Below are 12793 nucleotides of genomic sequence, written 5' to 3'. Positions count from 1 at the left end.
CCGGGAAACACTTGTGGAGTCCAGGATTCACACTCTTGGTTGCAGTGCTCACACACTTTACTGTGGTGCACTGATGGTGGGGTGGGAGCACTCACTTGTAGTGTTCACATACATCTTGTTAATGGGGCACCAGGGTTGCACTTGTGGCACTAGGACTTACCCAGCAACAGGACTACTACTGGAAACCCCACACATGCAAGGCAGGCATTCTGCCATTAGTTACACCCTGCACCCTTGGCATTAGGGTTTTATATGTAGTTTTATTTTATATTTTTTGGGGTTTTTTTTTCTGCTTTTTGGGTCACATCCAGCGATGCACATGTTACTCCTGGCTCATGCACTCAGGAATCACTCCTGGCGGTGCTCGGGGGACCATATGGGATGCTGGGAATTGAACCTGGGTCAGCCACGAGCAAGGCAAACGCCCTACCCACTGTACTGTCGCTCCAGCCCCAGTATTAGGTTTTTGAGTTTTACCATGTTAATCTCAATTTATTTTCATGGACAGGGACAGGGAGATTGTACAGTGGTTAGGGTACATACCTGGCATGCTTCAACTGGGTTCAGTTCCCAGCACCACAAAGGAATATTTACATATTGAGAATACTATTTATTTTTGTTTTATTTTAGGACATCAATTCTTATTGCTTAAACATGTGAAATATTCTCTCCCAAGGACATGGCACTGTGTGGCAAAACATCCAGTGCCTGAGATTGAACTCAGAAATATGCCAGGTAGGTGATCTGCCTACCTGTGTCAGGTCCCCAGCCTCTCAGTTTCTGTTGTGTGTCAGCTCTTTTGTTTTTAATTTAGTTTATCAGAGAAATGTTGAACATATTTGTTGGCTATTTAGCTATCTTGAGAAATGCCTGTCAACATTTTTGCCATTAAAAATAGCTTTGTGGAAGTTTTCTTCTGTATTCTGGATTTGAGTTTTCTGTTGGGCTTGTATACTGCAAATATTTTTCCCACGTAGGGAATTTTTCTTCCCTTTGTATTATCTGCTAATAATGAAAGGGTCATAATTCTTTTGCTTTAATGCTTTGAGCCTTAGGGTACCAAGAATTGATCCCAAGGCCATACACATACAAGTAATCTGTGCCAAACCCCTAGCTCTCAAAATTTTAATACTTATTTTTATGTTCAGTTTTGGGCCACACCCAGTGATATTCAGAAGTTACTCCTGGACCCGCACTCAGGAATTACTCTGGGCAGTGCTCAGGGGACCTGCTGTACTATCACTCCAGCCCCTCAGAAATCTTAATTTTAATAATTTACAGCATATCTATTTTCTTTTATGGTTGTTGCCCAATTTGAATTTTATACCAAAGTGAATTTTATTCCATTTTAAATGCTTTATTTTTATTGCTTTTTATACATATCAATGAATCTGAAAATAAGTTTTGAACATAGGATAGAGTAGAAGTCAAGATATATCCTTGAGAATTTTTAAAAGGTGTGCTGCTGACAAACTACATTAGCTTGTAAATATTTTTCAAAATTTAAAAATTCTATAGAATGATGGATTGAGAGGTTTTATTGTAAAGGAACCGTTATTCTACTGCTGTCTCGCTTCTGTTGTGAAATGAGCTATGTCTTAACATTCGTGCCCTCTGATTACCAAAAGAAGTCTGGCAATCAAGCTGCATTTCCCTAGCTATCTTTAAAAATCTCTTTGGTTTGGCCTCTCTGCAGAGTTTAGTCATGAAAAAGTGGTTTTGGGCCCTTGGCATGGTGGGAGCTGTAGGGTGTGACTGTGACTATCAGAGCCTTGACAAGGCCAGTCCCGCCCTCCTCCCAAGAGTGCCCCAGAGTTTTCAGCTGGGAGGCTAAGTGTACCCACACATTTTAGCAGCTTGACTTGCTTCTCATGTGAGATTAGTTGTGAGTCTGTGAAGCTTGGCTATTGAGTTTACTTGGAAGTGGCTTTTTCTCTTTAAAATCTCTATCTCAGCCTGCCAATAGCACAGTGGGTAGGGCGTGTGCCTTACTGGTATGGTCCCACAAGCACCGCCAGGAGTAGTTCTTGAGTACAGAGCCAGAAATAACCACTGAGCATTTAGGGGTGTGGCCCAAAAAACAAAATCTCTTACTGACATAGGTCTTTGTGCATATTTTTTTCTGATCCTACTTGAGATTCCTTCTCATCTCTTGGTCTTTTATCCACTCAGATCCTCAGCTATCTTATGCAGTTACTATGTTTTATGTAAGTTTCAGAGATGAGAGTTGTCTACACCTTACTCTCATTTTCCTCATATAACTATTGATACTGTATTAATCTTAGTGTATTCTCACTGTCTCCTAATGTTTTTCAGATTTTGAAATTTTGTCTGAATTTTTGTCTTAATTGACAAAATATATTTGGGGGGGGAAGAATCTAGAAAATAGTGCAGCAAGTAGTGTGCTTGCCTTGCATACGACCAACCTAGGTTCATTCTCTGGCATCCCATATAGTATCCCAAGCATAGCCAGGGGAGATTCCTGAGTGCAGAGCCAGTAGTAATCCCTGAGCATCACCAGGTGTGGCCCCAGAACCAAAAATTTTTAAAGAAAAAAATCTAGAAATAAAAGCTTTTTTTAAAAAAAAAAAAATTTGTTTAGGGAGCTCACCGCTGGCAGTGCTCAGGGCTTATTCCAGGCTCTGCTCAAGGGTCACTCCTGGCAGTGGTCAAGGGACGATAGGTTGTCTGCCTACAAGGCAAGTACCCTTACCTTCTGTACTATTGCTCCAGACCTTGGAAGTGAATTTTTAAAAGCCATTATGTGGATTTAACAAAAGATTAGGGAGGCCCTCAAGAGAAACTTAAAACTGGAATCTAAATCAGAAAGCTGCTGAGTGACTTAGGACTAGCTCCAGCAGTTCAGGGCCATGTTAAATGCTCAGCTTGTTTTGTTATTGTTCATTTTGGTTTTGACTAGTGGAGTTGATTCTGCAAAACTTTGTGAAGTCCACTAACCTCAGTTACAAATTATGAAGGGTAAAATTTCCCTGTTTTCATTCAGTGCAGAGGCTCAAAGCTGACCATCTTTAATCCTCTTGGGAGCAGATGGAGCTGCGTATTTCAGGTCCCCTCTTACACTGACGGGTGGGTCTTTGGAAAGCCAGCTTTCTGGGCTCCCACCTACATGCTCTGCCCAGTGCACCTGAGCAGGATCTCCTATTGACTTTCTTGAGCAGGCGGAGGACCTCCCCTCTGCCTGCCTGGTGAACTTGAAAATGAAAGTTGGTGGTCTGTGATCTCTCCAGGTTCATGCCTTCGCTTAGATTTTCAAACTTAGCATAATTTTATCCATCAGATCTCAGCAGGTAAACACTTATTTTGCAGCCAACTTGCACAAGAAATGGAAAAGTACATAATTTGTCCATCTTAATCTCAAACATTGTTGCTGAAGATTCACAGCTGAGAGGCCTGGGTATGTTGGGGTACATATTTGTCAGAGAGGGGGCTGTTCCTTGCCTTCTTTACAATGTCCTGGTTTCCTTTTTGAAAATAAATATTAAAATTACATTGATAATTTATGATTAAGAGCCTTATAGATGGCTATTAGGTTTTCATTTATATTCTTAATTGGGGGGTCTCAATGCTCAAGGGGGCCAGGGGCCACTCCACACTAAGGTTCACCAGGTCCAAGTTCCCCCAGGAACACCATGGCACAGCTTGGTGGCCGTATGGTGACAGGAATTGAACCCAAGCCTCTTCATGTCAGACATGTGCTCCAGCCCTTTGGGCCACCTCCCTGGATAAGTCAAAGATAAACAAGTGGGGTGGCCCAATTCCTCTCTTCCAATTCCATAAGCTCTTGTGTACCTATCCACAGGGTTTTTCCCCCCTTTATCTTTTTTTTCCACACTGGGGACACTGTACAAGGCAAGTACTCTACCATGTGAAGCGCATCCCAATCCCACAACCCTTTTCTTTGTTGCCCTTGAATGTGGGGAAGCTGAACAAAGCATCATCAAGAACTGCAGTTTGCAAGCTGCTCACAGAAAGATGTCACAGAGGCTCCCTGTCTGCCCCTGCCTTCCGGAGCCTCCCAGGTCTGGACAGTCCTGCAGTCAAACACTTAGGGATCCTGAGGCTGCGGAGATGGTTCAGAGGGCTGGCCCACATGTTTTGCATGCAGTTGCCCTGGGTTCAGTCACCAGCAGTGCATGGTCTTGTGAGCACTGCCAGGTATGGTCCCAAAACAACCTGTATAGTCGTGTCTAAGTTAGGCGCTTTGTTTTGCAGTGCTGGGGATCGTACCCAGGATCTCTTATGCCAGTCATGTGCTCTGGTCACATCTCCAGCCCTTATCTAAGTTAGATTTTTTTCCAAACTTATAGAACTGTCCAATACAAGCAATCAGGTAGCTTCTTTGTGGATTTTACTGAGGAAAACAGGCTTAAGACATATTTTTGGTACAACTTTCTCCTTATTTGAGTTAGATTTCAAACTGAGTTCTCCAGTTCGAGTGCAGTGCATAAACGGGGCCTCCTCCTTTGCACAGCCTGGTCCCCAACAGTGTTGGCCTCCTCCCTGCGCCACCCGCCCTCCCAGCCCGTGCCAAGAGAGCAAGCACCGAGGGAGCGACATGTTCTTTTATTGATGCAAGTACATCCAGTCACACCAACAACTGACCTCCTGCATTATGGTACAGCTTTATACTCAAGAGTTCACCTCCAGATACCAAAACATCATAGTTAAGGTGTGTATCAAATTGGGAAAGTAAAGTAGCAAACAGAGACAATGCCAGGAAGGTACTAGAAGAACTGACGACCCAGTGAAGTGCACATTGACGAGAAGGCTCCTGAACACAGGACAGAAAAGGTTCTAGCGTCGTATTCCAAATATATATTCTCAAATTTTAAGCCTTTATCTCAAATACATAAACAAAGCAATAGGTACTATCAATATACAATATGTACTATCTAGAACTTCTGAAAAGTGCAAACACACTGTGACAATACAGTGTCAACATTCTTGCTCCACCCAGGGCTGAGGGTGCTGTCAGCAGCAGATCGAGGAGCCACCTCCTTCCTGAGGCCGCGCCCGCCCTCTCCAGGCTCTCCTCCAAGCTTTGGGAATTAGCCACTCACTGACCTCGCCTCGCCCAGCGCCCCGGCTCCGGGCTCCTGCGAAGCCAGGCTCACGGAGAGAAACGGGTGTCACGGTTCTCGCTCTGCTCATGCAGAACCCAAGTCCCGATTCCCACTTTGGCGAGAGTCTGCGTGGAATGCCCGCCCTGGCTTGGGAGGGAGCCGGGGCTGTCACTGTCCCACAGCCAGGAAGTCAAAAGTGGAATATTCTCGTTTGGGGATGGGAAGTGCCTTGGAATGGTGAGCAGTTTTAGGCGAGGGGACCAGGCGGCGACTGGCCCGGCTAACTCGGTGTCCACAAGGGGAGCCCTGGCTCCCACACGGCAGGGAGCAGGCAGGCCACTTGGAGGACTGATGTACGAGTTATTTCTTTTCATTTCCAGAATGACTTTCAACCCTTCCCCATCCTCAAGTCCACTTGCATTTATTCTCTTCCCGTATGTATGTCCATGATAACCAGAAAACAGACAATCCCACAACTCCCCACCACCTTGATGTTATCTTCCATTTTTCTCTCTTACTGACACATCATTTCAAAACAACTGGACATCTTCCCACAAAAGAAAACACATTGCCGGTTGTCCCCCCTGACCCTCCCGACCCCATAAATCCCTGATAAAGGAAAATGAAAATGTAAACTTTGGAAAGCCCAGACTCAAAGGTTCACTTCCAGCATGCTGCCCAGAGACCTCCTGGCCCGCACAGTGCAGAGCCCAGCGCACCGGGCGCCTCTGGCTGGCCACGGACTAGAGCAGCGCAAGACCGGCCCTCCAGTACCCTCTAAGGCACTAACCCCGACATCAGAGACACTGGCTGGAAAGGCGGCCAAGCAGGTAGGACTCAACGTTGCTTTTGGTTGGGTATTGTTTAAATTTTTTTTTTCTCATAAGATGTTCATCTCAAAAGTAGAAAATAAAAATCTACATTTCATTGGAATAACATGTTATCATGGATGCCGTCTCCCATGATACTCTTTCCCCCTCCCTTCCCCAAGCAGGGCCCTGCCCTGTTCTTGAAAGTAAACAAAACATCATTTGTCAGTGCCAAAGGTCGTCGATGCGTGAAAGAATTACTTTCATTTTTCAGAAAAGTTATATACAAAATGGACCCCAGCCAGTGAGGCCTCCTCCTGCGTGCGGCCCAGGTGAGTCCCGGTGAGACAGCGCCTGTGTGGTCCCAGCAACTGCGCCTCAGGCCCTGTTGAGGAGCGTGGTCCTAGAGTGGGAGGGGCATAAGGAAAGGTCAGGCAGGTGGCAGGGTGGCCACTCGGAGAGGGCCTGGTCCGGGAGCCCCCCAACCGCACACGCTGACAGCATGGCTGGTGCTTCCTCTCCCTGGCTGTAATTTTGTTTCAGGGGTGACTTTGTTTTAGGGGATACACTCGACTTAGCTCAGAGGTGACTCCTGCCAGGACTCAGGGGACCAAATGACCATTCCGCTCCCTCTCACAGCTCCATCATGCTTCCCTCGATCTCTTCCCTTCCTTCACTAGGGCTGGGTTCACCATCCCTGGACTCCTCCTACCTGAGCGTCTTCCAGCTGTCCTTTTCCATGTGGTTCTCGGGACCTTCACTCTCAAAGGAGGCGATGAAGAGAGCTGGGAGACAGGAAGCCCTAAGAACCTGCATGCGGCCAGTCTGCCTGCGCCCCCATCCCAAACCCCCCACCATCCAAACACACACACACACACACACACGTTACATTCCCAAAGCCTAAAGTCTAGCAGGGCCCAGGAAGGAACTCAGACCAAGGATCCAGTGGCCTCTGGCCTGGGCTTGTCCACAGCTCTGTCAGGCCTAGAACTCCCAGTAGCCCCATGGAGACTCAGAGGTCTGGGGGTTTAGCAGCACTGCCCCCTCCGCACCCCCACTTCTGTCTTTCTCAAATGGCCTCTGCCACCTGAGCTTTCGTCCATAACCTTCACTTGCTATCACCCACCTCAGAACAGAGCACCCCCCCGCACCCCCCTCCCCCACACACACAGGGCACAAGAGAATGAGCCCTTCTGAACACAGGAAAAGGCACTGCTCTGCCCCCCAGAAGCAGCCCTCACCTTCCTCGCTGTAGATGGGCGCTGTGAGCAGGTAACTCTGAATCTTCTTGTCTTTCTCGAAAGGACACTCGACCTGGGTCCATGTCATGAACTCGTGGATCTGTCGGGAGATCTCCCAAAATTTCTGAAAAGGCAGAAGACCGCATGGATGGACATTCCTTTGTCACCTTAAGCCTAAAACCCTTTATCAGCATGGGAGCTAGTAGCTCTGGGCTCAGCCTGCGGCTCACCCCATCCCAGCGTGGGTGACAGTCTCTTGGTGCTCTGGAAGTATTCTGTGTGGCCAGGTCCAGCATGGGTCCCAGGCTCTGCTGCCCAGTCTCCCCTTCGGCAGCCCCACCATGAGAATGTTGCTCCCAGCTTATGTAGGCCCCCAGGAATCACAGGAATCACAACTCCCTCTCACCCCTTCCTTGGGTGATGTGGTGTCCAGTCAGCCTGGATCTTCTACACCTTGGTCACCTCTGTCCTACTATCCTGCCATGGCCATATCACACAGGACTTTACTTCCATCTGAATTCTGCTTCCTCCTCTTGCCTGAGATCTTTATGACCCGAATTCTCCTTTATTCTCAACACACACAACCAGAGAGTGGCCCCTTCTCTCCCTGGCAGGGTCAGTGTTGGGGCAAGGGTCCTGGGTACATACAGTTTCCCTGTAGCTCCAAGTTCTAACCAGATCATCCGTGGGAAATAGCCTACGCCATACTCCCTGTTCCCCAAGGACCAACCCAGAACCAACCAGTCTTACAGAACCAGCTGCCCACCACAGCTTTCAAGGTACAAAGGTTTCTGCTACCTAGGCTGAGACAGTCACTCTTCCACCTCACTACAAGGGACTGATTACCTTGAAGTTAATGTGCCCGTTAGGCAGGTGGTTGGTGTGAATTTTGTGCAGGAAGTAGATGTCTTTAACAAAAAGGTTGAACACGGGGATAACGATCTTCTCGCGGCTGCTGTTGGCTGTCTGAGATCTCTGTGTGGCCCCCTGCAGGGCCGTGCGGTAGTTACAGAAGTTGCTGGATGGGTCCATGTGATGCTGTGGGCAAATGAGAGGGCATGTGGGCAGCAACCCTCTCACACTTGCGGGGCAGAATGCTAATCAGCTGGTGGGGAATCAGCCTGGTTCTCCCTTCCAGGTGAGTGCAGGCGGGAATGCCTGAGGCATAGGGCTGGGACCAGTCAGCCTTGCAAGTTTGGGACCAAGTGGCACAGTGGAAAGTCACAACCTCTGGGTCTCTTCTACCATCTCTCAATGTGTAAATGTCACAGACTTAAAGCCAGTTTTTGGGTGCAAAAAATGTGGATGAGTTTGATTCCACTTGTATGAAAATTGTGTGTGTGCACGCATGTGCGTGTATTTGTAGTTTAGGTAAACACAAAGCTTTAAAAGAATCCTGCTGGTTTTTACTAAAAATATAGGCTATGTTGTTGTTTCACCATGAGATGCAAGGTACAGTAAACCTTTATCTCACAAACCTAACCAGCTCCACAAAACACACAAGCCTGCAAAACCAGATTTTTTCATTAGATATGTCCGAGCAAGGTTGCAGAAGGATCTTGCCTGCTGGCCCCTGGCCACTCAAGCCATGGAGCTCCCCGCCTGTCCACCCATCAAAGTCAGGTCTAAAAGGCCAGTCTCTGTCAGTACAGCCCAGCCTGGGGCTCCTGGGCCCACTTTGGTCAAACTCTTCACTTCAGTGATGCTAGGTCTGACCAAAGCCACACGGATCAAGGAGAATGAACCCAACTTAGGAGGGCAGTCGGACCGGCCAGCTCCTACACCCCAGAAGGGCACAGACAGTGTGTCACAGCAAGGGCCAAAGGGAGGACGAGACTGCATGCCTACCTCTAAGACGTCAAACTTGGCCGTCTTGACCTTGGACCATGTTTTCTTGAGCCGCGCCACTGGACTGAGGTTCATGCCAGCTGCAGGGATGGGGACAGCAGGTATCAGGGTGAGGGAGCTGGGCCCTGTGCAGGAAGGGGGTGAGGGACCACCCGGCTCACACTCACAGATGATAGCCATCATGGAGTTGAAGTTTCCAATGTTGAAGCACTCCCGGGCCACATCGATGAAGAACTCCAACATGCGGGTCCGGTGCTTCTTCTTTACCACCTGCATGCGGCAGCCAGTTGAGCCCCACCTCCACCCCCACCCCTGAGACCTGGGGGACGGGGGAAGGGGACGGTGATGGGCTTCAGAGGCAGGAAATGCAGGACTAAGAGAACCCCACATGCACCGGTGGGAGTGTGCATGGGCGTACACACCCCTCCAAGGTGTGCCTACTAAAATCAAAAGCATCACATCGAGGTGAGGTGGGGCGGGGTTGGCATCCCCAGAACTTGGGCAGTGCATCTACTTTTCAAACCAGTCAGTGGGGGCAGAACCAGAGCCCGGACAATACCCCGCATCCCCCGGCAGGCTTACCCGGCACACCTCAGTGGCCACCAGCATGCTGAGGCAGTTGAACCAGTTGTCATAGGCCTCTAGACTGTAGGTCTTGGTCAAGTCCCCTCGGCACTGGGGAACACAGCAAGTCAGCAGCCGGCCCAGCTGCACCCCAGGATCGCAGCTCCAGCCAGAGGAGGAGCTAGGACTGCGACCGTGGGCTGAGGTGCTGGACAGTCCCTTAGCTGACCCCCTCCCAGCATGCACCTTGTGTGGCTCCCCAGAGCCCCCCGAGCAGATAGCAGAAGCCTGGCCATGGGGACAGGCTCTGCAGGTGCCCGGCTCACGACATCTCAGCCCCACACTGCAGGTGAGGGGGCCTCACCCTGTGCTTGTCCCGAGAGTCCATGTGGCTGACAATCTGCATCAGGTCCTCGGGGTGAATGCTGCTGACCCGCTCCTGGGGCAGGGGACAGCACAGAAGTCACGCGCCTGCCAGTCAAATCCAACCCTCCCACAAATCAGAGCACATAGTCTACCCTTGGAGTCTGGGAGACGAGGTGGGGTGGGGGATGGGGACAGACTTTTGGAAGGTGCCGCCCTGTGCAGGAGACAAGTGAGAGGGGCAATGGGGTGCAGGAACTCCCCCCTCAACCCTTTCACATCAGTTCTCCATCTGGCTCCCACTATCCCGGGGCCCCCGAGTGCTCCAGGAGCCATAGAGGAGCCTTCCATGGTGTCACACAGGCTCCACCCCCAGGTGAGCCACGTAGTGGGCACGCTGGTATACAGGCGCTGCCCCTGAGTGACACAGAGGAGAAGCAAGCAAGCTGTCCTGTCCCCAGGTGAGCAGTGGTCAGCAACCCCCCACCCACCCCAGGCACATGCAGCACTGACCAGCTCTATGTGAGTGAGCTGCTGGGCCAGCACCAGGGGGTCACAGCACACCCCCAGAATGTCCTTCTGCGTGGCTGGTGGCTTGGCCTTGAGGACAGGCCCCTTGTCCACGGCTGGAGAGCGGATCTTGTCCCGCAGCTCCTGCAGCTGGCTCCGGGCGGCCAGGGACAGCAGCAGGCTCTGAATCATTTGGGCGATGGCCTTCTTCACGGTGCCATTCTCCTAGGGAGGCGGAAGCATGAGGAAGGTGCCAGCTGGCAGCGGCTGGTAGGACTCTGCCCCTCTGAAGGGACCATCTCATCTGCAGGCCATGCCCAGTGGAACCTGCCAACCCTTACTACACCTATGCAGCCCAGCCTTGGCCAAGGGAAAGACTTGTGGGCCAACTGATGGGGAAGTTGTTGCAGGCCTGAGCAGGGTGACTGGGCATCTTGGTCAGAAATACGTGACTTGCCCAGAGGCAGAGGCAGATGTGGGGTGAGGGCAGCCAGCAGGCCTTCCTCGGGTCAAGGAGTTAGATCACAGGGCTGGAGCATGTGCTTTGCATGTGGGAGTCACAAGTGCAATCCCCAGCACCAAATGGGCCTCTGAGCATTTTAAGGCATGGCTCCGAAACTGAAAACACAAAATAGGAAGACAGGCCGGGGAACAGTTCAACGGTTGGGCACAGGCTTTGCATGCACTGGGCCCTGAGTTCACAGCCCAGCACCTTCCCACTAGGCCTCGCCCTGCCCATCAAGGCCCAGGACAGAGCAGTCAGGCTCCTTCCACTGCTCATGCATATTCTTTCTCCTCTCCCTCTACCTCCCTCCCTCTGTCTCTCTCCCTCCTTTCGTCCCTCCCTCCCCCCCTCATATATTTTGTTTTTGGGCCACACTCAACTGCTCAGCAGTCACTCCTTGCCCTGCAACCCTGTCAGTGCTTGGGGGACCATATGGGATGCAGGGGATTGAACCCCAGTTGGCACATGCAAGGCAAATACCCTACCTGCTGTACTGTCTCTCTCTCTCTCACACACACACACACACACACACACACACACATACACACACACATACACACACACACACACCTATAACATTCACCAGGGAAGAGGGATGCCTCACCTCATCACACTGTGTGACCCTGTGGGCGATGGCCTTGAGCTCAGCCATGGCCTTCTCATCCTGGAAGTCATAGGGGAAGGCTTCCGTCCACTCTTTCAGCAACTGCACGATCTTGGCTGAGAAGGCCTTCAGCTTGGCCTGGGTAACCAGAAACAGAGAGTGAGGCCCATCCCACCAGCACCAGCACTGGTGACAAGACAACAAGGGTATGGTTCCCTACTCCACTGCCAGGTCTGCGACATCCCCACTGCCCAGGTCTGCCCTCTGAAGCACTCCACGGCTTCTTCCTTGCTGGTCCACATTCCCCTGAAGGGGCCCTTTCTCAGATTCATTTTCAAAAACCTGCTTCTTCATGGAGTCTCATTTGCCCCTCCAGAGTCTCATTTGAAACCCAAGCAAAACCATCTGTGTGAAAGGAGGGATTCTCAGGAAGGGACATAGACACGCAGAGGCCTTCTGGTTCCAGTCTGGGGCCTTTAGAGCCATGTGGACACCCCTGCTTAAGCCCCACTGAACAGCCTTGGCAGGCAGAGGTGCTCGTCCTGTCCCCACTATCCCACCAAAGCCTGCTCTGAGCCACCTCTACCCGCAGGGACCAGCCTCCCCCGAGCCCCCCAGTGAGAGATGGCCAGGGTCAAGGCCTCTACCAGCGCCCACCCTGTCCCCCTCAGCCACTCATCCAGGCCAGAGTCCAGCACCAGGCACCCCAGGGAACCTGACTGGCCGCTCTCACGGGGGTTTCAGCACCCCACCCTTGGCGGCCCCTCTCTGGCCTCTACTGCCCCCCATGCTGACCTGCAGCTGACAGGCCAACCTCATCCCTCCAAGAGCTTTTCCTACCCCATGGCACCCCAGTTCTGGCCCTCTGTGGAGGAGACTGAGACAGAGTCCAGAGGCTTTTGCTGCTGTTTGGGGGGCAGGAGACCCCGCCTTGGCGGGACAGCCTCCCACAAGATAGCTATGATCTGTCAAGAGGGCCAGGAAGGCCAGCAGGCAGCCCCTGCCCAACCCCCTTCCTCAGCACCCCCACCTCCCAGGCCTCAGGGACCCTCCACCCAACAGCCTCATTCAAACAGAAGGGATGACAGCAAAGTGGCCTCTGGGGGTCTCTGCCAACTCCCACATGGACAGACGAGCACCAGCGGAGGGTGAAGCTGCTCCTCCATCCTGGAGGGCGGATTCCAGCACCCCCTCACCCCCCCCACACACACACACTGGCTGGCTGCTCTCCCACCAGCTCGAGCCTCACTCTCTGATTTGGGGGA

At 51.3% G+C, this 12793-nt stretch overlaps 1 protein-coding gene across 4 annotated transcripts in view; it reads right to left on the bottom strand.

Annotated features, from left to right (window-relative positions):
• Nucleotides 1-4568: 4568 nt before the first annotated feature.
• RASGEF1A (RasGEF domain family member 1A) overlaps nucleotides 4569-12793 on the bottom strand; it is a 68617-nt gene continuing 60392 nt past the window's right edge. For all 4 annotated transcript variants that reach the window (XM_055118793.1, XM_055118795.1, XM_055118794.1 and 1 more), the window contains 10 exons: nucleotides 11529-11666; nucleotides 10423-10644; nucleotides 9911-9985; nucleotides 9565-9657; nucleotides 9150-9252; nucleotides 8983-9062; nucleotides 7981-8172; nucleotides 7135-7258; nucleotides 6606-6678; nucleotides 4569-6296 (listed from right to left, as the gene is read on the bottom strand). In XM_055118793.1, coding sequence (XP_054974768.1) covers nucleotides 6272-6296; nucleotides 6606-6678; nucleotides 7135-7258; nucleotides 7981-8172; nucleotides 8983-9062; nucleotides 9150-9252; nucleotides 9565-9657; nucleotides 9911-9985; nucleotides 10423-10644; nucleotides 11529-11666 — 1125 coding nt within the window. In that variant the 3' untranslated portion in view covers nucleotides 4569-6271. The remainder of the gene's footprint in view (nucleotides 6297-6605; nucleotides 6679-7134; nucleotides 7259-7980; nucleotides 8173-8982; nucleotides 9063-9149; nucleotides 9253-9564; nucleotides 9658-9910; nucleotides 9986-10422; nucleotides 10645-11528; nucleotides 11667-12793) is intronic.

This window comes from Sorex araneus, chromosome 11 (genome assembly GCF_027595985.1).
Source record: "Sorex araneus isolate mSorAra2 chromosome 11, mSorAra2.pri, whole genome shotgun sequence".
Lineage (NCBI taxonomy): Eukaryota > Metazoa > Chordata > Mammalia > Eulipotyphla > Soricidae > Sorex > Sorex araneus.
The sequence above is the reverse complement of the archived record's forward strand: the minus strand, read 5'-3'. Positions and strand labels throughout refer to the sequence as shown.